At 40.3% G+C, this 24,156-nt stretch overlaps 1 protein-coding gene across 1 annotated transcript in view; it reads left to right on the plus strand.

The window, feature by feature from the left end:
- Positions 1 to 6,344: 6,344 nt before the first annotated feature.
- The window catches only part of SPEF2 (sperm flagellar 2), a 59,641-nt gene continuing 41,829 nt past the window's right edge, over positions 6,345 to 24,156 (plus strand). The window contains 7 exon segments of the mRNA XM_051642753.1: positions 6,345 to 6,435; positions 7,195 to 7,297; positions 13,319 to 13,571; positions 15,271 to 15,441; positions 16,988 to 17,128; positions 18,190 to 18,269; positions 19,141 to 19,354. Of these exon segments, the coding sequence (XP_051498713.1) occupies positions 6,378 to 6,435; positions 7,195 to 7,297; positions 13,319 to 13,571; positions 15,271 to 15,441; positions 16,988 to 17,128; positions 18,190 to 18,269; positions 19,141 to 19,354 (1,020 nt within the window). The 5' untranslated portion in view covers positions 6,345 to 6,377.

Raw genomic sequence — 24,156 nt, forward strand, 5'->3', positions numbered from 1 at the left:
CTTGGTATAAATGTAGTAGTGCTATAACTGAACTAAACTGAACCTTACTGTCTTAGGTACAACAAGCAAGTACGGCTCTCTGCAACATGTTACACTGTCTTCTTCCTTAATCAGTTACCAGTATGGAAAATAATCAAAACATGTCAGCAGTAACACTACACTTGTTCCTCATACTGGAAGCATTTTGCCCTTTTTCTTCCTAGTGTCAGAATTTCTCAGCATTTCTAATACTAATAATCCACTTTGCAGTACAGACAATAATGCACTCAGTTACAATATTTTCCTGTATACAGAAAATACCTGTAGTTTTCCAGCTGCATCACAGGTTTGAACATAGGCAACATACATTTAAAATACAAAGAGACTAGTTAAGCAGTAACTTATATATCGCATGCATATTGCCACATGAGCTTTGCCAAGTATTTTATTTACTATTACTTGAAATGGGGGACTATTTTTAACAGTACTTTTACAGTAAACTCACACCTTAGCAATCTTCATGCAGATAATAAAGAGAACAGCATATGCCTTAGGAACCACATTTCCTCTACAGAGATACAACCCACCGACCCCAAAACAGGGAAGGAGAATAAAGATGGACGGAAAACGTACATCTATAATACATCTATTATACAGTTATTGCAAGCAAGACAGCACCTGAAACATGAGTTCCATTAAGGGTAATATAGTTTTTTCATATAAAGCCAGGTTAAGCTATGGACCTTACCACAGACTACTGTCAAATACACGGATTGAAAACTGTCGCCATGCATTCATTGAAGGAAAAGGTAATTGTAGTAACTTATTTGGATGCAGAAAGTCCTTCACCACAATCACTGCTGGGTGGAAGAGTGTTCTGTAGGGTGTCTTAGTATATGCTAACATGTCTTAGTATATGCTCTCCCCTAATTTCTTCCCCAGAATTTGTTACTGATCACTGTCAAAGACAGGAGACTGGACCAGACAAACACATGTTCTGAATCAACCCAGCTGTTGCCTTGTGGCAACAGAGAAAACCAAGGAAAGAGTCAGGACAGGGTTCTTGGTACTTTAAATGTCAGTATTGGCAATGGTCACCTGTGATAGGACAAGGGGCAACAGACGAAAACTGGAACTCAAGAAGTTTCACCTCAACATGAGAAAAAAATTCTTTACTGTGAGGGTGATGGAGCACTGGAACAGGGTGCCCAGAGAAGCTCTGGAGTCTCCTCTGCAGACTTCCAAGACCCATCCAGATGAATTCTGTGTGACCGGCCCTAGGTGGTCCTGCTCTGGCAGAGGGGCTGGACCCAATGATCTCTAGAGGTCCCTTCCCACCTCTAACATTCTGGGATTCTATCATTCTGCAATTCTATGGTTCTGTCAAGCTAGCAACAGCTGTAGAAATGTGTGGTGAGAATACGCTTCAAGATAACACTATTTGTTTAGGGCTTGATCCTCTCCTGTCCTCAGAACAAAAATGAGGATCCTCAGGTGACAGGAGGAGAGTATCTGTGCAGGATTAATATAGTTGAAACGGAGTTTCAGAGAGAATGTGCTCATTTGATCATGCCAGAGGGAAAAAATAACATTAAATAAAATGAGTAATCAAGCTAGAGACAGGAAAGTGGGAAAGAAGCTCTCTGAGAAGTGGAGCTTCCCAGTAAAAAGACAAGGCAAGCAAACAATAAAGAACATAAAATTAGACAAAATCATACTTGACTATGTTTATAAACAATCTTAGTGATGCAGCATCAAATTCTGGTGCAAAAAAAAGGGGAATCTCCTGAACCTACACATTCTTTAATTTCTCTGTATCTCTACCTGCACAGCTTCAATTTAAATGCAATTTCATTTAAGAATTCAGGTACTTCTTCTTTTTCTTAATCTTGGTTTTATTATGATGAAATAATTCCTCCTAATTAACTCCCCCTTCAGTTTAGCATCTTGAACATTTAAAAGTATTTTGATTGTCCTTTTGTGATAAAAGTTTATTGCCAATAACTTTAAAAACTGGATTTTACCTTTTACTCTTTATGCATACCACTATTAACATCCATGTAATTCAAAACTAATTTCCACAAAAGATGTAGGCTTGATTATGTTGGTAGCTCTTTTTTTTTGTTCTTCATAGATGCAGTTTCTTTCAGGAGAGCAAACAAAATTAAATGCAACAGATAATCCCTGGCATTTAAAATTCTGTGCTCAACAGATTGCTGTTTGGGTCTTCTATTCCTTTGACCATTACAAACACAACCTATAGGCAATCCTCTCTTCTAGCAAAGCAAGAACACAGGAAGATACGCTAAGTTTAAAATGAAGACAGGATTTTAGCTGAAAAAAATCTGATGCATTCCACAGCCCACTATCAGTTTCTAAAACCTGTATTATCCAAAGTACAGTGTCTTGTGAAAAGTCAGTTTGTGATTTCCACGACATCACCACTGGCATTCCTAGCAGAGAAGGAAGAAGTTTACAGAACACAGAATAACCTTATTATTTAAAGACATTGGTGTTTTCAGCAAGGGTAGAATTAGGGAAAGAGTTACCTTACTTCTTGTCTGGAAGTATTTTTCTTTAAACACTCTCTGGACTCAGATTCCACAGTGCAGAACACAGACATCTTTCCAAGTTCTTACATTCAGGGAAAGAATGAAATAAAAATTCATTACTACATTATTGCATCATTACTCAGAACTGTGTAAAAAAATCTATATTAATTTAAGAGCTAAGATGAACTAGATGAAACAGCAAACTACTACTGAATGTAAATATGCAGTTCCACAATTTTCTCACAATTCTAGCTTATCTGAGTAAAATTTTATAATGTCCATCAGAGCAGCTAGAACAACCAATGTTATCTTTAAAGAAAATTAGCTGTTTACAAATCAATGCAATATGAGAATGAACCTGAAGGAATACATTCCACAAAATATTCTAAAGTTACAGTCAGTACCTGCTTTTCAGTGTCAGAGGTGGTATGGAAAGAAGTTCTAAATAAAAATCAGTTCTGGTTTGTATTTTTTAAATCAATATAAACTTCAGTTACTCTCTACTTACAGCTACATTAAACTATACAGAAACATAAATACAGATACACTGATTTATGAAGTTGAGGAGTAAAATCCATGATGAAGCTAAAATAGATTTATTCTTTGCACACTGACAAATCAGAATCACATCTTAACACTAGATACTCCCACTGCAAACATTATAAAAAAAAAATAATAATTCAAAGTTTTTTTCTGTCCCCAAAAGTGTGGGTATTTTTATAACATACCATATAGAATCACGGGATCATAGAACAGTTCAGATTGGAAGAGACCTTAAAGATTGCTTAGTTCTGACCTCCCTTCCGTAAGCAGGGACACCTCACACTAGACCAGGCTGCACAAAGCCTCATCCAACCTGGCCCTGAACACCTCCAGAGAAGGGGTTTCCACAGCCTCCCTCGCCAACCTGTTCCAGTGCCTTACTGCCCCCATGGTGAAGAATTTCATCCTGATGTCTAACCTAAATCTCCCCTCTTACAGTTTATAACCATTACTCCTTTTCCTATCACTGCCGTCTCTGGTTAAAAGCCTCTCCCCAACTTTCCTTTCAAGTACTGGAAGGTGCTTTAAGGTCACCCTGGAGCCTTCTCTTCTCTAGGCTGAAAAGCCCCAACTCGCTCAGCCTGTCTTCATAGCAGAGCTGCTCCAGCCCTTTGATCATCTTGGTGACCCTCTTCTGGGCACCCTCCAACAGCTCCATGCCTTTCCTGTGCTGAGGGCACCAGAGCTGCACACAGCACTCCAGGTGGGGTCTCACCAGAGCAGAGCAGAGGGGCAGAATCACCCTGCTGGCCCTGCTGGCCACACTTCTTTTGATGCAGCCCAGGATGTGTTGCTCTCTGGGCTCCAGCACACACTGGTGGCTCATGTTGAGCTTCTCATCTACTACCACCACCAAGTCCTTCTCCTCAGGACTGCTCTCCAGCCATTCTCCCCCAGCCTGTATTTGTGCCTGGGGTTGCACTGACCCAGGTGCAGGACCTTGCACTTGGCCTTGTTGAACTTCATGAGGTTGGCACTGGCCCACCTCTCCAGCCTGTCAAGGTCCCTCTGGATGGCATCCCTCCCTTCAGGGTGTCAACCACACCACACATCTTGGTATTGTCAGCAAACTTGCCGAGGATACACTCAATCCCACTGTCCATATCTTCAACAAAGATGTTGAACAGCAGTGGTCCTAGTACTGACCCCTGAGGGACACCACTTGTCACTTGCCTCCACTTACACACACATACACACAAACCTTTTAGTTCTTTACAAGGACAGAAATACTAATTTAAACACTGGTGCTGGTTTGGGCGGGGATAAGAGTTAATTTTCTCCATAGTCACTGGTATGGGGCTATGTTTTGGATTTGTACTGAAAACAGCATTGACAATTCAGGGATATTTTTGTTACAGCTGAGCAGTGCTTACACAGAGTCAAGGCCTTTTCAGCTCCTCACACCACCCTGTGAGCAGGCAGGGGGTGCACAAGAAGCTGAGAGGGGACACAGCTGTGACAGCCGACCCCAACTGGCCAAACGGATATTCCGCGTCATGTTATGTCATGCCTAGCACTATAAAGCTGGAGGAATAGGAGGGCGGGGGTGTGTGTGTAGGGGGCACATTAGGGGGCATTTGCATTTCCAAGTAACCCTTATGTGTGACAGAGCCCTATTTTCCTGGAGATGGCTGAACACCTGCCTGCCAATGGGAAGTGACTAACTAATTCCTTGTTTTGCTTCGCTTGCGTGCATGGCTTTTGCTTTACCTGTTTAAACTATCTTAATCTTAGTTCATGAGTTTTCTGATTCTCCGCCCCATCCCACTGGGGAAGAGTGAGAGGGTGGCTGTGTGGGGCTCAGTTGCTGGCTGGGGTTAAATCACAACATCTACCCTGGAAGTACTTCCCCTCTCTTCAAGTTTCCTTTTACTCGATTCATTCATGTGGCACTAATTCTACAGTGACGTCAAGATATAAATGGCCACTTAATCTTACGAAACTCAGTAATTTATTTTTATTTAAAGCACACTCTGCAAATGCAGAGATACCATCCAAAGACTTCTAGAGGAACAGAACCCATAACATTCCAAGTTGTTTATGTCAAGTGCTAATCATTACATTTGAAAATTACTGTTAGTTTGTTGTCTACCTGTCATTAAGCACCAGATCCTCTTGTTAAGTAATCCTTTAGGATTCTGTTTTGTACTGAAAGGTACTTCAAAACTTAACTCTAGATCTTTCCCAGAAAAAGAAACTGGCCAATTTTAATTGTAACAGCGCATCGTATTTTCCAGCGTAGTTCTCTTCTCCAGGGTCTACTTTTTTGTACCACGCTCCTGAAAACGGGAGCACTAAAACTGTCTGTGATTACTTCAGGGTGACTCTAAAACAAAGATGACCCAACACACACAAAGGCAGCGCACGAAAGACTGAGGCTTAATTAAAACCAAGCTTGGATCCCCGAACGGCTTTACCGCGGGGCCAGGAGCTGTGCTGGCACACGAACGCCTCCGGGACTTCTAAACAAACACGGCTGTGGAAACACATTCTTGCAAATCGCGTAGCACTCATCTGAACTGCCAGAGCTTTCTTCAGCAGTTTTTGTTCTCCCTCCCCCTTTCAGACAGTGCCAACACCGTAATTTGTACCATTTTGTGAGCAGTTTCGGGAAAATTACTCTGGATTTTTTTTTTATTCCCTCGTATTTCTTTCCTGCCAGATTGTTTTTCAGCCTAAGAGTCCTCTGCCTTACACCGTCTGCGCTAGCACGAAAAGCAAACTCAGCCACGAGAAGCGTCAAGTCAGGGTGGAACGGGGAAGTCGTGATTTAAACACGCACCGCACACGCAGCAAGGCAGGCGGCCACGCAGCCAGCAACAGGCGGCGGGGGCAGGCAGGGAGCACGACCGAGAAGGCAGCCCCGGCACGGCCAGCGACGCTGACAGACCGCACGGCAAACCGGCGGGCGGATGGTCGCTCGGAGGGCTGAACGCCAGCGCCCGCCCGCCCGCCGAGCCGCCAGCGCTGGAGCCGCCAGGGCTGGCGCCGCCCGCCCTCCCCCGGCCCCGCCGCCCCGCCCCGCCTCCTCCCGCGGGCAGCCCCGCGCTCGCCCCTCAGCGCCGCCGGGGCGGCGGTTGGGCCGGACCAACGGCTCCTCCTCGCGGCGCGCTCACCTTCCCTCCGCGGCTGCCCCGCCCCGCCTGCCGCGCACGCGCAGCGCCCCGCCCCCCGCGGGCTCGGCGGCGGCTCCTCCCCTTTACCGCGCATGCGCCTCGGGCGGTCGCCGTGGCAACGGGACGCGGCGCCGGGCGGCGGGGACCGGGCTGCCCCTCCGCGGCCGCGGCCGCCGCCCCGCCCGCCATGGCGGAGATTTTGTGCGAGTGGCTGAACGAGGAGGTGAAGCTCTCCCGCAGCGTGGGTGAGTAGGGGCTGCGCCGCCCTGGGGGGCGCGGGGGGCAGCCGGCTTGCCTGTCAGCGCGGGGGGCTGCCGCCGGGCCAGGCTTCGTGGGGACCTGGGGGGGTTCCCCGGGGGGACAGCTCCACCCGACCTGCCCACGACCCTTCCCGCGGCCTCTCGTCCAAATACCTCTTCAGGTAGCTCTTCAGTCTTCGGGTGACTCTCGAGGTGAAGTTAACTTTCCTCAAAGCACGAGTGCTCCCGGGAGAGACAGGGACCTCAGGCTTCGTCTGCTAATGGGACTGTGGGGGATAAAGACATTGCAATAAGGCTGCAGATGAGTGTGCTTTGTTTGGAGTGGTAACTGGGGTGCAGCCTTTGGAGACTCATTTGTTTCTGCATGGAAAACGAGCACATCAGATCTAGCTTTTGTTTGTTTGCATTTTTTTTTACAATGTAGTGATCACCGTTTACAGAGATTGCCATGATCTCAGTCACAATGATGACAAAGTTTACTTTTTAACACTGAAAAAGATAGCTGAACGACTGCCAAAGCTTATGTTGCAAAATAACTACTCTGAAAGCAGATTTATTTATGACTTGAAAACTAGTTACTGCTAGATTAATCTCCTAAAATTCCTTTTAATTATTCAAATAGTTTGGACTTAATAGAAGTCATTATTTTTATAACTAAAATAAGATTAATGTGTGCATTCTTTTAATTATCATGTTCTCTTGTTGGTATTTTTTTTAAACCGCCAACAAAAACTCCCAATTTAGTTCCAGGGTCATTTTCAGAAGAATTTTCTACTGGCTACCTCCTAGGAGAACTTCTGCATAAATATGGACTTCAGGATGACTTTAATCAATTTTCACAGAGCAGGTTAGTATATATGGATAACATGTCTCTTACCAAAATTAGACAAAATATGAATTTTTCAGTTAGGATTTGCTAATGCAGAGTGGGAAAGCCATCTAGAATTTACTAAGATGTGACGCATTTATCAGTAAGTCAAAAACTGCTTGTATTTGAAACATGGGTAAACTTTGTATTTCCAGAGAGATTAACCATACTACTTGAAGAAAATTACACATTTTGATTGTAATTAAGGTAGTTACACTAGTAGGCTTGACCAAAATTTCAATTTCATCCTTCAAGGATGTCTCTTAAGATTGGAGATACTGTCTCAATGAGCTGTTCAGAGCCAGGAATCCAGGCGTCTGGTTTGGTGGGGTCATTGCATCTTCACTAAAAGGAAGATGGTGGAGGTGCATTGTGAGGCTCTGAGTATGTTTACAAGGAAACTGGTGCAATAACCACAATGAAGAACAAAAATAACAAACAGAACATTGAAAAAATCTGCAGATCCGTGAGCCTTGGTATGTTCATGAAACAGTTCATAGGGTTCCTTGGCTCCTGCTCCATTCTAGCAAGTGGTACACCTTAGTGCGCATGTATATCAAGTGTGCCAGGATCTACATCCTCTTCCTGTTTCTTCTGAATCTCTTCATGTTCTTTTCACTTTATCTATCTATCTATCTATCTATCTATCTATCTATCTATCTATCTATCTATCTATCTATCCTCTTTCCTGTGCAAGTCTCACCAGCTTGTAGGAGAGAAGCTTGAGCACAACTAACAGAGGCATCCAACAGCTTCACACAGCAGTTTTTGGGCTCTGCTTATAGATCTCTCAGTAACTTCAGGGATCATCAGAGGTCTCCGGTTAACTCTTCAAGGAACTTCAGAGTGCCTGCTGCTACCGGGAAAGCATAGTTTTTCTAACAAGTTTTATCAGCTTCCAACAAGTTCTGTACACTCTTCCTGATAAAAGTGTGCTTTGAGGTCTTGTCCCCAGCAGAATTCTGAATAGAGACGTGCAACTAGTGAAGATGCACTTCAGCAAGTACAAGGAGATGTTAGATGTCTGAGACAGTGTATGTGTGCTCAGCAGAGGTGGTGGTACCTGACAGGGCATGATTCCCAGTAGCCACTGGAGCAACTATGCAGAATATCAGTGGTCTTAACTCAGGTTGCCTTGTGGGAAGGGAGGTACTTCCCCATGTCTGAGGCTGCAGGGAATGCTCAGAGTCTTTAATGAGCCTTGGGCAGAGGGAGATGGCTTTGTCTGCAGAGGTGTATGCTTGTGGAGGATCTACGTCACCAAGTAAAGCTGCTGCAGAAGAAAGTCGGTAGGCTGTTCAACATCACAGATGATGAAAAGGAGATTGACTGGTCTGCTCTGAGATGCTGCAGATACAGGAACCTGAACCCATACTGAGGAGAAGCAGACAGGACCTGTGCTTGTTGTCATTTGGGAAATGGAGATGACTGGCAGCTTGTGACTTCTGGCAAGAGAAGGAAGATTCCTGTTCTATCTGATGATCTGCAGCTTTCCAACAGGTTCTTTGCCTTGGTAGCAGATGAGATGCTGGCGCCTCAGTGCAACAAAGCATCTGGGCTTGCTAAATCTGAACCACACAGGTGCAACAGGAAGAAAAGGTGAGGGATAGTAGTGGGACACTTTCCCCTGCAGGAGATGAAGGCTCTTATCTGCTCACCTCATATGCCAGCTAGGCAGGTTCACTGCTTCTACAGGTCCAGGACTACAGAGGCTTGTGTAGCCCTTGCAGTGTTACCTCTCCTGCTCTTCTATGTGGGCATCAAGAATACATCAGAGACAACTGGACCATATCAGGAAGATGGCAAGGGGGATCGTTAAGCCTCTCTCCATCATTTATTAACAATCCTGGTCAACAGGGGAAGTCCCAGATGACTTGAGACTGGCTAATGTGATGCCTATCTACAAGAAGGGCCAGGAGCAGGATCTGGGGAACAACAGGCCTGTCAGCCTGGCCTTGGTACCAGGAAACATCATGGAGAGGCTCATCATGAGTGAGCTCTCACAGCATGGGTTTATGAAAGGGAGGTCTTGCTTGACCAACCTTATCTCTTTCTCTGACCATGTGACCCACCTTTTGGATGAGGAGAAGGCTGTGGACTTTGTCTACCTGGACTTTGGTAAAGCCCTTGACAGCTCTTCTACAGTACTCTCCTGGAGAACTTGGTGAATAGACAAGTGTACTCTTCATTGGGTAAAAAACTGTCTGGGTGGCCAGACCAAGAGAGTTGTGGTACTCAGGGCCAAATCTAGTTGGCCTCCAGTCACCAGTGGTGTCCCACAGAGCTCAGTTTTGGGGCCAGTCTTATTCAATGTCTTTATCAGTGATATGGATGAGAGGATTGAGTGCACCCATAGTAAGTTTGTAGATAACACCAATTTGGGTGGAAGTGTAGATCTACTTGAGGGTAGGAAGGCTCTGCAGAGGGACCTGGACAGGCTGGATCAATGGCCTGAGACCAATTGTATGAGGTTCAACAAGGCCAAGTGCCGGGTCCTGCGCTGGGGTCACAGAGAGCCACCAAGCTGGTGAAGGGTCTAGGGAACAAGTCATATGAGGAGCAGCTGAGGGAACTAGGGATGTTTAGTTTGAAGAAGAGGAGGCTGAGGGGAAACTTCACTGCCTTCTATAACTGCCTGAAAGAAGGTTGTAGGGAGGTGGGCGTTGGCCTCTTCTCCCAAGTAAATAACAACAGGATCAGAGGAAGTGTTCTGAAGTTGTGGCAGGGAAGATTTAGATTGGACACTAGGAAGAATTTCTTTACTGAAAGAGTGGTCAGGCACTGGAACAGGCTGTCCAGGGAGGTGGTGGAGTCACCATCCTTGGAGGTATTCAAGAAACGTCTAGATGTGGCACTTTAGGGCATGCTCTAGTGGCTGAGGATGTGAGGATCTTTGTGGTTGTTTTTTGGTGGAGTGTGTGTAGTTCTTTGTGTTTGTTTGGGTTGTTGGTTTTTTTTGTGCTGATGGTTGGACTCTATGATCTCAGAGGTCCTTTCCAACCATGATGATTCTGTGGTTCTGTGATTCTGTGTGATCAGAGGGCAGACCAGAAAGGGTGATGCTCTGCTGACTATTTGCTACAGACCACTTGAACAGGAAGATGTACTTAAGGTTTTCTTGAGAAAACTGGAAGAATTATCATTTTCACAGACCTCTGTCTGAATAGGAAACTTCAAATAAGTTATCATCTGCTGGAAGAGCAATACCACAAGGCACAGGCAATCTGGGAGGTTAGTGGGGTGCACTGATGATAACTTCCTGAGAAATATGATTGTCCTTCCTTCCTGAAGAAGGAAGATGTTCTACTAAACCTAGTATGGATAAACAAGGAAAGTTGGGGGCAGAATTGACTGCCATGATCATGAGATGGTGATGTTCAGGACTTTGCAAGGAGTGAACAACCTAAATAGCAGCCTCACAACCCTAGACTTGAGGTCAGCAGACTTTGGCTTGTTCAGGCATCTTCTTGGAAGCATCTTATGTAAAATGGTCCAGGAAAACATAATGATTCTTTTTTTATATATATATATTTTATTTTTTTTTCCCTAAGGATCACTTCCTCTGAGCTCAAGAGTGATCCATCTCAATAGGAAGAAAACTAAGCAAAGGTGGCAGGAGGCACAAATTAATGAAATAAGTGCTACTAACAAAATTTAGACATAAAAAGAAAACATGTAAGATGTGGAAGCAGGGTCAGGTGACCCAGGAGAAAGAATGTCCAGGCTTGGCTTTAGGAAAACCAGCACCTATCAGGAGTCAAAACAGGTGAGAGACATGGATGGCAACAATGACTATTACAAGTATCTCCACTGCAAAAGGAAGGTTAGAGAAAACATGAGCCTACTGCTGCTTAGGGCAGGAGTCAGGCTGACAGGAATCTCATGAAGTTCAGCAATAGGAAATGCAAAGTCTGCATCTGGGGAGGAAAACCTCATGCATTCAGTACCAGCTGGGGGCCAACTGCCTTTAAAACAGCTTTGAAGGGAAGTGCCTGGAGACCCTGGAGGGGAACAAATTGTTAATGAGCCAATAACATGCCCTTGAAGCAAAGGACAACAGCATCCTGAACTACAATATAATATGGCCCTGGTGAGACCATACCTGGAGTGCTGTGAGCAGTTTGGGACTCCCCAGTGCACAGAAGATATGGATATAGGTGAGGTCCAGAGAAAAGCCCAGATGAATACTAAGGTCTTGGAGTATCTAGCATATGAGAGGGAGGAGGACTGTATGTGGTCTTCTTTACCATACTACTCCATGACTTTGTAAGTATAATGTGATGTGTTCAGCTTTCCTCAGTATTTCCTTTTCTTGTAATTACTGACATTGATGTTTTGACAACTGTTGAGAATTATTGCAATGATTTCTTAATTCCGCATTAAAAACAGTTATTACTCTGTAATAGTAATCTTATCATTCTTAAATTCTGCAGGATCCTGTGTCTGCCTAATCTAACCTAATATCTATCAAGTAATACTTTTCAATTTTTGAGTGTGCTAGGAAGGAAAAGACTATTCTTCGTATATGATTTGGTAGACTGTTGTCACTTTAATGTGTTTTAGCAAGGTCTTACTTGTTGGGGTGATGGTGGGCGAAAAGTAGATTCCAGTTTAGAATATGCAACTGTAAGACACTAACAGAAAAGACAGTGACTACTCAAGGTCAATTTAACTGTATTACCTGCTTATGCTGTGCAGTTCTTTGACACATAAGCAAGGGAATAATAATTGAGAAAGTGATACCACTTTAAAAGGAATGCTGCTGGAAAACTTCTTCCAGATTTGTTGTCCATATTTGAAAAGTGAAATATTGTAGTTTTCCCTTAAGTCTTACAATGATCCTGAAATAGCATTTATGGTATTTTTCGATCATGAGGCAAGTTTATGAAATTCCATCTGATCTTAACAAAGAATAAAAAGTGAAAAGGTCATATCACCAGAGCTTCTCAATGCATGTGGGGTGATTTCTGACAATAGGGCTCACCTTAATCTTTGATCAATGACAAAAGAAAGTTTAATAGTTGTGAACTGCAGCTATACACAAGTTATACTTGTGTAAGAAACCAAGCACGAAGTATTAAAATGAGAAAAATGAGCTCCTGGACTGTTTCATTTAGGAATAAGGTGAATACTGTGTTACCAGAAGGTCTTAATTTAAAATTGGCCATTTTTTTAGAATTATGCTGTTGCTTGGCTGACCTCAAAAACTTTTTGGTTCTTGTGAAGAAACTGTTGTGAACTCAAGTGATAAAGTAGTATAGAAAGCATGATTTTTTGACTCAGCTTGAAGTTACAGATTTGTTGGATGCACTTTGGTGTGTTAGCTGGGAAACACTGATCATCTATTACTTTGGGGGTGTGGCCTGTGTATCTACTGGTCTTGAGTGCTTCTGCAGGAGAATCTACGTCTCAAGAGAAGCATTAATCTGCAATCCACTATTTCAGTTTTGAATGTAAATTTTGCTCATCAAGACTATAGCCTCTGTTTTCTACACTACTACAACCCGTCAGCCCATTTCTTTATAGTGGAGATAAACCATGAAAAGGTTTTGTGTGGGTTTACAGATTATATAGACTTTTAAAAAATAGAGTTTCTTAGATTTTGGCTGGCAATAGTTCAAGTGCATTGATGGAGTTAATACAGAAATTTTATTCTAATTCTTTGTGTATTTTGTGGATGGTGTATCATTAGCTGTAATGAAGGCTGAACTTTTTCTGTCTGATCCACTTTGCATGTGCATGTATCAAGACTTATACAACCTAATGTGATCTTTTTTTTTCCTAAAGTTATGGCTACTAGACCAATCCAGTTACATGCACTGCAGTATAAAACCTAAGCCAAAGTGTGTATCACATTGCTTTAAGGAAGTCCTCTGTGGTTTTTTCCCCACTTTTATCTTGGTGTGGGATAAATGCCATGACTACACATATTGTTGCAAATTGGAACTGAAAATTAGTTTATGTTCTGATTTTTTGTTCTTGCTGTTTTTAATCATATAGGATTGCAAGTGCAAAACTTAACAATTTTTCTCGCCTGGAGCCCACACTTCATCTCCTTGGTGTACAGTTTGATAAGAATGTGGCCCAAGACATAATGACAGGACAGCATGGGACTGCAACAAAACTTTTGTATGAATTGTATATTGCTTTAGAAAAAATGAAAAAGGCGAAGCTCAGTGGAGTAGCCATGGAAGCAATGAGACCTGCAGCAACTGCAAAGCTGAAGTCTATTGAAAGTGCTTTGTTTCAAGAGGTAAATAACTATGCCTATTTTGGATAAATATATTGGAAAAAAGTAAGCATACTTAGATGTACATCTAAAGCATGTTGCATGCTTCCCCTTCCAACTTCTTAAGTTTCATATTCAAAATTCAATACTTCTACTAAAATGGTATAGACCTGTGTTATGTCATATACATAGAAAATGGGATTACATGGTTTAGCTGTGACTTGTGAGGATAATGATCCATTGTGTCCCTTTGGTTTTGCTCATACTATGTTACCTCCTCTGTTTTTGAGCTTTCTCTAAACTTAAAATACATATAGAAACAAAAGCTTCTAGCTGTTCGACAGCTGCCATTTTACTAATTTGATCAGTAGAGATTGCAAACTGCATTGCAGTTTAGGTATCAAGTTAAGCTGATTTCCTCTCCAGGAATCTTGTTTGTAACTGTGTTAAGCTTCATGCCAGTGTGGTTTGATTCTTTCTGTTGCACATCTCTCCATATATTTATAGTACAATCCAGCCTGCAATAACCATATGCTGAATAATAAAAATAAAGAGGAAAAAAATAATAATAAAGAGGAAAAAAATGAAGCAGTATGTCTCAGGCAAAGTCAGTACTGATGTAGTAGATTCAGTTAAGGATATTCTTCTTGTCTTCAACAGTAATCTTCAGAATTTGTAGACTGTACTGTGTTATCGGGATGAACAATCTTTACAAATCTATATATTGTGAATCAAGTTCAGCTAGGTGAAATTTGACATTTTTTCTGACATTCTTCCTGAAAAATAGTCTACAAGCAGAAAGTTTACCAGCAAGTGCAAGGATAGTTCCAAACAGTCAAAACATATTTATGGATAGCTTAAAGAAGATACAGCAGCTGAGAGTAGCTACTGGCAACAGATATGTTGAGAATGACATTAGAATCATAGAGTAGTTGAGGTTAGAATGGACCTCTGGAGGTCACTTAATACATCTCTCTGCTCTAAGAAAGGTCAGCTGGGGCAGATTGCTCAGGTCTTTGTCCAGTTGAGTTTTCAGTATCTCCAAAGGTGGAGACTTCACAGCATGTCTTGGCAAATTTTTTGTCACCCTTTCAGCAGTTTTTTTTCCTTCTTTTTGTGTTTAATTTCCTGTATTTCAGTTTGAAAGAGTAGACCAGTTCTATTGGAAAGGACCTATAGTGAGCATGCAGTCCAACTGCCTAACCACATCAGAGGTGCCCTGAAGTTAAGGCATACTGTTAAGGGCATTGTCCAAGTGCCTCTTAACCACCGACAGGCTTGGGGCATCAACCACCTCTCTAGGAATTCTGTTCCAGGATTTGACCACCCTCTTGGTAATAAATGCTTCCTAATGTTAAGCTGGAACCTCCCCTGATGCAAATTTGAGCCATTCCCACATGCCCCATCACTGGATAGCATGGAGAATAGAACAGCACCTCCCTTTCCAATTCTACTCCTCAGGAAGCTGTAAAAAGCAATGAGGTTGCCTCTCAGCCTCCTTTTCTCAAACTAGACAAAGTTTGGTATTGTCCAGATTCAAATCTGGGTCTTCTTTTCAGTTGAACTTGTCTTGTTTTTCTGAAATGTATTCCACCATGCTTAAATATTGTTCTGTGAACTTCAACACAAGAAAACACAGTGTGAAATTACTATTGCAAAATTATAATATTTAAATAAGTTTCTTACTCTTTCTGACTCTTCATTGCATCCTGTTTATTTTTAGCGTTTGAAAACTTTAATACCACGTCAGACTGATTTGCAACTACAGCAGATTTCAGAGCATTTTGAAATAAAATCTAGGGCAGTAGAAGATAAAATAGCTCGTTTACATATCACAGAACAACAGAAAGTCCAGAAGCTCCAAGAGGAACAAAGAGCCCAAGACATTGAAAAGGTGACTACTTTTTATTGTCTTCTGAGGAAGTGTTTTCTTAATGTTGTGTACCTGTTGACTTAAAGCCAGTGTGAATCCTTGTTAATTCTGTGCTATACAGTGACGTTTATAGAAAAACAGAGAAAAGGGGTATGCTATATCATTAATACATAGATATAAAGCCAATATATTGTTACAAGGTCCTTACAATATTAATATTTTAAAATAATTTACTTAATGTTAAATTAGGAACATCTGCATATTGTCATGCATGTAAAATAATTATAGATTTGGAAACAAAGTGTAAATTTCACAATGTTACGTGTTTAAGGTGTCCTTGTAAAAATGGTTTGTGACCTCCTTCGTTTGTAAAGAAAAGATGTATAAGGGTTGTTCAAAAGAAGGAAGAAGACACAGGGAAGGGAACCCACAGTGGGTAGGGCCTCAGAACACTTTGTAACTCTGTGCAGCAGTTTTGATAATGTAACAAAGATAAACCAATGTCTTAAGATATGGGAACATTTATGCAAAGTACAGCCTGTAGTTTATATAGAGGAACTAGCCACCTATCCAATGGGTGTTGAGCCACAATGTAAACGAAATTGACTAGTTTGAGATGCATTTTATTCAGCTAATTAAGGAAAATCAGTCTTACTGTGGTTATTTAGCTTTGCTATAGCTATTGCATGAACAAGAATGAAAATATATTCTCTTCATGTATCTAGAAAAGAAAATGCACTATCCAACTTTCAAAATATTTTTTTTAAATAATATAATATCCTATTTGATATATTAAATATTTATTTTTTAACTTTCTTTGACTCTTTGTAAAAAACTTATTTTCCAGTCAGTACAACCTATAACTGCATGCTTCTGTAGTGCACTTTAACCAGTGTAATTTAAGTCTTTGTTACTTCTAGGTCATCTGAGACTTATTGTTCAGTGCCAGTATTATCTAATATTCTCCATTTCTCTGCCAGGAAATTGGTATTCTCAGAAACCGTGCTGAATTCTGAGCTAGAATTTAATACGAGCTCTTAAATGCCTATTAGGCACTGTACACAAGCTGGAATTCTTTAGACATGTGCTTCTGCTGCACCATACTATTTGTTAATGGGGTCATAGCATATATACACATACCATTTTCTGATAATGTTACTTTAAAAATATATCTTCATCTTCAAATATTGATAACATATACTAGCATATTTCTAAGCCGTGAAATTATTCTGAATATAGAGTGATACTTTAATTTTCCACCATCTTTTTTAATGATATAAAAAAGGTAATTTATGAGTATAGTGGATGTGAATATTCTTAAGACAATGATTAACTATGGGCAGAAGAGGAATTTTTACGGTTTTTTTTCTGTCATGGTATTTTAGTTACCATCTTTAAGAAAAGTCATTTGCTCAAGCCTGAAGCCTGCTAGGCTCTTCTGATTTCTTCCTAAAGTATTTTTTCCTTGTGGGTTAATTACTTCATAGATAAATAGGTAGCATATTAGAACCATATGATGTATTTTGTTTCAACTCAAGTACCTGAACACATGATGTTGAATATTCAGCATCGCATAGGAAGAAGAAGACAAAATGAAATAATGGCCAGGATTCAAGCAGCTGTTATACAGGTTCCAAAGCCACCACCAAACCGCACCATAAAATCTATTGAAACCAAAATGTTCTTAAAGAAGAAAAGAGAAGCAGAGGTAACTATCACCTATATTATTTTAATGTTAGTTGTATGAACTTGCAAAACACATGGTGTTCTGGGAATATTTAAACTTACAGATACTGTACTTGTACCATCTAAAGTTGCTGATACAACTGTTAAAATTATACAGTAGAGTCAACCAGTGAAAACTGGGCTTAAATACGAGTTATGATTAGGGTTCTGAGTTTGTTACTTAGGAACTATTTGTTTTAATATAAGACAAAGTTCTTGAAAAAATACTGTAGGTAGGTACTCAGTAATTGCTAACAGTGTTTTAGCTTCTGCTCAATTGACTACAATATGTGAAATAATAGCATTAATGTTTTGTTCTCATTTATGCATAATGAAGTTTTGCACCACACTGTATGAACTCATGTAACACAGTATAAATCTGTCTGCTCTATTAAAACTTTTAACAGTTGAAATTAGTCTCAGAAGAAATCAAGAGACGTAGGCAGTGCACTGATTAAAAAAAAAATAACAAATCTGTATTATTTAGTGCTGATGAATACTTGGATTGTAATCTTACAGTTCATTAATCATAGTGTCATCAGAAATCCAAACATTAGCTTTTTTTTTTTTTTCCAACTGCACAACTGAGACACATACATTTAAATGTAGAGTACAGGAACATAGTTGCCTGAGTAACCATCAGGGATTAATTAAACTACTAAATCTAAAGCAGATCATAACTCACATCTTGTTTCATATCTCTGCGTGGTGGGATGCTAGAGTCCTAGGTAAATTCAGAATTACCCAGCACAATAAACAGCTGTGAAAACAGGATTTTCTGTCTGGCAGACATAGATACAGCTTAGAAAGGGAGGGAGGAAAGGAGAGAAGGAAGAAAATAAAAGGAAGCAGGAAAGGAAAAGAAGAAGGAAACAGTCTTGCCTTTTTTCTTGATCTAGTTGATGCTTAGTATAGTTTCAGTGTAAATATTTCTGTTTTACTAATATGTCATAAGAATAATTCCCTAATATGTACTCTGTTGAACCTTCCTTATGATACTTTGTGAAGAGAAAAGAAAGATTATGTTTTGTGTTATTCCTTCAGGACACATACAAGGAGATGAAAATGTTTGAGAAGTCTATGGCTAGAAATGCCTCTGCAGTACACAGCCAAGTTACTGACAGGTAATACTTGGATACTATATTAAGTTTAGACAGGATCCTACCTCACGTGCCTTCTATCTATGTAGATGGCTACATGAAGAAAGTGTCATGGCTTGTTTATCTTAAACTGTGATTTTCCTTCGAGTGATTGTCCCACTAGCACTGCAAATATTCCGGCACTGTTACAGTGCTCTTACCTTACCTATAGTTGTAGTAAGGGTGCTGTATATGCAACAACAAAGGGCACAAAGGGCATCTCTTGTTCTATGTTCATTTCAGTTATTGAGTCTATAAGGTTAGTTAGAATTGCTGAGAGAAGAGAATGGTTCTGGACTTAGATACGCAGCAATACATTTCAAAGAAGTAACTTTTCTCCTTAGAGTTTTGTCATCTGTATTTTGATTTATTTGTGAATAATTTTAAGTTATAGCCATTCTGTCCCCTTTAGTTACATGTATGCTGTACTCAGAAGAGGTCATGCTCAGGCACAGTGCTGTGAATACATCTGTGTATAAACGACCTGTGATTAATGATTTTGCAAAACTGCACTCAGTGTATATGGATATATTCAAGAGTAACTGATCTTTATTTGATATTCTGTGAACCATCCTAATTTCCTGTTTCTAAAGAAATTTGGCTTCATACTAGCATGTGAACTAATTGACAGACTAATTGGCTCAAGTCAGTGCTGGAGCACTCTGCTGGACTTGGTGGTGATTTGGGGGTGCAAGGGCATTGAGAAGTAGCCGCAGTGCCTACAGAGTACTGGCCAAATTGTTCTGCCGTACATTTGTCAGACCAGCACATAACTACAGAGGGATCTCTATGAAAACACCTCCAAGAACTTTATAATTTCTATCAAGTCAGTGACATGTTTTATCTTTTCAATCAGTGATACACAAGAATTGCAAACACAGAAGCTGGAAGCAACAACCTTAGAAACTACAACACAGACAGCAAGTGAGCTATTAAATGTTTATTCAGATGATGAATACATAAAAAAAATTCGTAAACGTCTGGAGGAAGATAAGTTTGCTAGAGAACAACGAGAAAAGAGACGACGAAAAATGCTAACAGGACAGTTAGTAACCCATGAAGCACAGGAGGTGAGAAAATATTTGCTGAAGTATATACCCCACGAACAACTAGCAATCTAAAAAGGTGCTTACAGGTATAAAAGAACAGTATTTTTGGAGGTTTAAATAAACGTTGTAGGAGATAAAGGGAGGTATGTACATGTATCTCTGAAAATATTTTTTATGTTAACCATTGTCTTTCCTTGGAAAATATGGACAGGTGCCCATTCTTTTTCACCAACTTTATGTCAACTTCCTCCTTACAAATGATAAAAGATCAAATAAAGATAGCAGAACTAAGATTATTAAAAATCAGCTGAAGAATTGCATTTTATTTTCTACCTTTCCTTCTCTACCCTGCCCAAGGTGAACTTTCATAGAATCATAGAATCATTAAGGTTGGAAAGGACCTGAAAGATCATCAAGTTCTAACTCTCCTACCATGAGCAGGGAACCATGATCTAGTGATCAGGCTGCACAAATCCTCATCCAACCTGACCTTAAAAACCTCCAGAGATGGGGCATCAACAACCTCCCCGGGCATCCCATTCCAGTTCCTTACCACTGTGATAGTGAAAAATTTCTTCCTAATATCTAACCTAAATCTCCCCTCTCTCAGTTTAAAACCATTACCCCTTGTCCTATCACTGTCTTCTCTGATGAAAAGCCCCTCCCCAGCTTTCCTGTAGGCCCCTTCAAGTACTGGAAGGCCATTGTAAGGTCTCCCCTTCTCTTCTCTAGGCTGAACAGCCCCAACCCTCTCAGCTTTTCAGATTCTTCCTCAGACACTCCTTGTTCAAAAAGCAGTTTCTAGATTACTGACTTCACACTACTTCTCTTCACTAATGATTGCAACAAACAGAACCTTGTAACTCACTGTGTTTCTGTGATTTCTATTTATCTTTTATCTTAGTATTGCACTGTGAGTCCTTGGCTTAGATCATAAGTGTTGACCCCAGTGTAACTTAGCCTGTCTCTTCTGGTGTTGTATAATAATGCATACTTCAGATATGTTGCATCTCTGAAAAGGAAAGGTATGAAATTATATAAAAATACATTTTTTTAAGCATTGGTGTGTAATGTCTGGAGATGTTTCTGGAGTGTTTTAGAAAAAATTAAATTTGTTGGGATCACAGAATCATTCTGGTTGGAAAAGACCTTTAAGATCATCGAGTCCAACCATAACCTAACTCTACCAAGTCCATTGCTTAAACTATGTTCCTAAGCACAACATCTGTAAATCTCTTAAACACCTCCAGGGATGGTGATTCAATCACCTCTCTGGGCAGCCTGTTCCAGTGTTTGATAACCCTTTCAATGAAGAAATTTCTTATTGTATCTGATCTAAGCCTCTCCTGGCACAACTTGAGACCATTTCCTCTTATTGTATTGCTTGTTACCTGGGAGAAGAGACCAGGTCCCACATGGCTACAAGCTCCTTTCAGGTAGTTGTAGAGAGCAATATGGTCTCCCGTCAGCCTTCTTTTCTCCAGACTAAACAACCCCAGTTCCCTCAGCCTCTCCTCATAGGGCTTGTTCTCCAGATTCTTTACCAGTTTCTTTGTTCTTCTCTGGACATGCTTCAGCACCTCAAGGTCCATTTTGTAGTGCAGGGCCCAAAACAACACAGGATTCAAGATGTGGCCTCACCAGTGGTCCTCTCCAGTACAGGGAGACAATCACCTCCCTGGCCCTCTGGCCACACTATTTCTGATACCAGCCAGGATGGCATTGGCTTTCTTGGCCACCTTGTCACACTGCTTGCATATTCAGCATCTAGAAATTACATGGGTTCTCAGTAGCTCTCCCAGACCTACATTCTAGGAAAAACTGACTACACCTCGAGTACTTAGACCAAGAGTCCATCTATCCAAGTATTTTGTCTCTGAGCTCTCACTCAAAGAGTTTCTTTGTGATGTTCTTGTTGATATGCAGAGGCCACCAAGTTTTGCAACTCAGTTGGCTGAAATCACTGTGCTATGAAAACTTACTCTTTACCTGCTATAAGCTGTTGCAGCCCCAGCACAACCCCAGGAGCCTGGATTACTGGTTCCAGTCGCCATGGACCGATCTGCTTATGTCCATGTGGTAGCAGCAATCCCTGGGGTATTTTGTGGTTACAGCAGCTGCAAATCAGCATATCCAGCCAGGGCTGTTGGGGAGATCAGGTAGCAGGTCCATCTGCAGTTGTAGTAGAAGACTTGCCAGTTTGAAGATGGAGGAATTGTTGCAATGTGCTGCCAATCAGTGTCTCCAGGGAGGCTCCAAAGCAAGGCAGAAGTAACGTAAGTGTTAGTAACTTCCCAGGAAGAAAAATAAACCCTGATACAGAAGTAACAGAAGTTACAGACTGCAGTAACTAGAAAGGAAGACAGGGAAAGCAGTTGACTAGAACAGTAATCTCACCAGGTAGAAAATTTATTTAGTATTAATTTGGTTCCAGATCAGCAGCAGAAGAGGTGACTGGTTGGAACTCTGTGATATTTCAGAAATAAGGTGTTGTTTGACTTAGAGAAGTGTGAAGCAAATTGAGATATTTTCTTTAAACAAACCAACAAAAAAACAAACCAAACCAAAACATGAAGTTGAATATTACCTTCTCCCTCTGTTAGACACTGAACCAGAAAGAATTTTCAGGCTAAAATTGTAGCTTTCTTGTAGACATTAGGCTCAGAATTTACCTATACTGCATAACACTTGAACCCAAGGCATGGGATCATTTAGAATTAAATTAATTTAGTCCCTTCAGAGTTCTTTAATGTATTTAATGTTCATATGTATGAACCTCTACTAAAATAATTCTGTTCCAGTTGTTTGCTTTTTGACACAGTACAAGCTGTAATACAAGTCAGAACCTGGGGAAAAAAAAACAACAAACCAACATTAAATTTACATTAAACTCCTCTGTTTTAAACAGGGTGATACCAGTAAGATTTTCATGAGCAGGCAACATGGCTTCATCTCAACTGAATCTTTCAATAGCTTATCAGTTCTCAGTAATTTATTTTTTTTTTAAATGCTCAGTTTATGTCTCTGAAGTGAAAAAGTTATCAGGAAGAAGTTACTGTAAGCAGTAAGTTTAGAAGATGAAAATGGGAGGGGAAATGAATTGTTACTAGATTATTGCTTGTCAGCTGAATAGTTTTATATATGCTAAGGTCTAAGTTTTGATCATAAAATTTATGGCTACACAACAGAAAATAATTGTTTAATTTATATACGTTTAATTTATATATGTTTAATTGTATATAAATTAAACAAGGAAACAGAGAAATAGAAAAAAAAAGCTAATTATGTATTAACAACATGAAACAAACACATTAAAGCCTGGCCACTGGATGCCACTGTTGTCTCAAGTAGGTAAACTGAAAAGAAGTGTGTATTATGCTTCCTCAGTAGTAATTTTTTCACGTGATCACCAAGTTGTCCCATTTATGATACTAGTTACTTTTTTGGACATTTCACAGTCCTCTGTGAAGAAGTTGATGTAAAATGTTTGGTCAAAAAATTGTACTGCCATTTTTATTTTGTCTTGTAATATGCCCAGAAATCCCATCCATTCCTGTTTGTAGGAAATACAATTAGACTACTTCACTCGCATATCCAATAAGCACCTTTTTGAAATGAAATTTGGTGTTCTGAATCCTAATTTTTCTACTGTGTAGCTATGAGTTAATTGCTGTTTCAGATATTTTTGTTCTTCAAAAATTTCTGGCTGGCTCTTTTTAGGCCTACTCAGCATGTGCAGATATTCAATTATGTGGAGTAATGAAGGTCTCTAATCTTCAGATGACAAAGAAAATGTCTATTTTGGGTGCTCTGAAGTGTTCTAAAGGAACACCTTCCCATTTCCTTTTTAAACAGCATATTCACTTAGATGAGGTGGTTTGATTTCTCACTGGGACAACTATTTGCACTGAACATTTTATCATCTGAGTATGACAAATGATCACTATATTTGGGTGGCATCTTCAATCCTCTGTGAATTATGATTTGAAGATTCATTTTCCTCTGATGCAGTAATTACTGATATACTAATCCGTGACTGGGGATAAGCAGTTGCAACTAAAGAAATCAATGGATATTTATTTGTTATAGGAAGCAAAATCTGTGCAACCTCTACTGTTTTTTTAAATCTTAACAAAATACTGTGTCCAAAGAAGTGGTGGATACAACTGTGGCAGCAAAAGGTGTTATGTCTCCTTTTATTGCCTTGATTTCATGAATGTAAGAGACAAATAGATTAACTCTTCTGTAGGTAGGGCTGCTGGAAAAAACAATATATCAAATGACACATAGCATAAGTATGAAAATGTGCATAAAAATTATTACTATTGCATTGTTTTCCATTTTCAACATTCAAAATCGGATCCTCGTTTTCTATTAAGCTTTACAGGGAGACAATATTGCATACAGATGACACACTGTGGGATTAAAGCCTGAGATGATTGCATCTTTGCCATTAGAACTGTTATGTAGTGTCATGAGATTCAGTGATAGGAAAGGGGATTGCGAAGCTCACATTATACCTAAAATAAGCAAAATGCTAAGAGTTTTTATATCAACTTAATATTTTTGAGTAATCTGTATTCAATTGGAATGTATTGTATTCTCAGCAGTTGTAAAGGCAAAGGAATATAAAACATGGAAAAAGTTTTGTTTGGAAAATATTGGCTTCTTAATAACATCAACATTAAGGATCTAAAGCTATTAGGAAGTTGTTGCTCTTATTATTACAATTAAAATAGCCTTATTTTGCTGCTTTGTGTTAGAGATCCATTACAGATGTCTTGGTTGCATTGTATAGTACGGATCTAGATCTCTTTACAGAG

Source organism: Apus apus, chromosome Z (assembly GCF_020740795.1).
Source record: "Apus apus isolate bApuApu2 chromosome Z, bApuApu2.pri.cur, whole genome shotgun sequence".
Lineage (NCBI taxonomy): Eukaryota > Metazoa > Chordata > Aves > Apodiformes > Apodidae > Apus > Apus apus.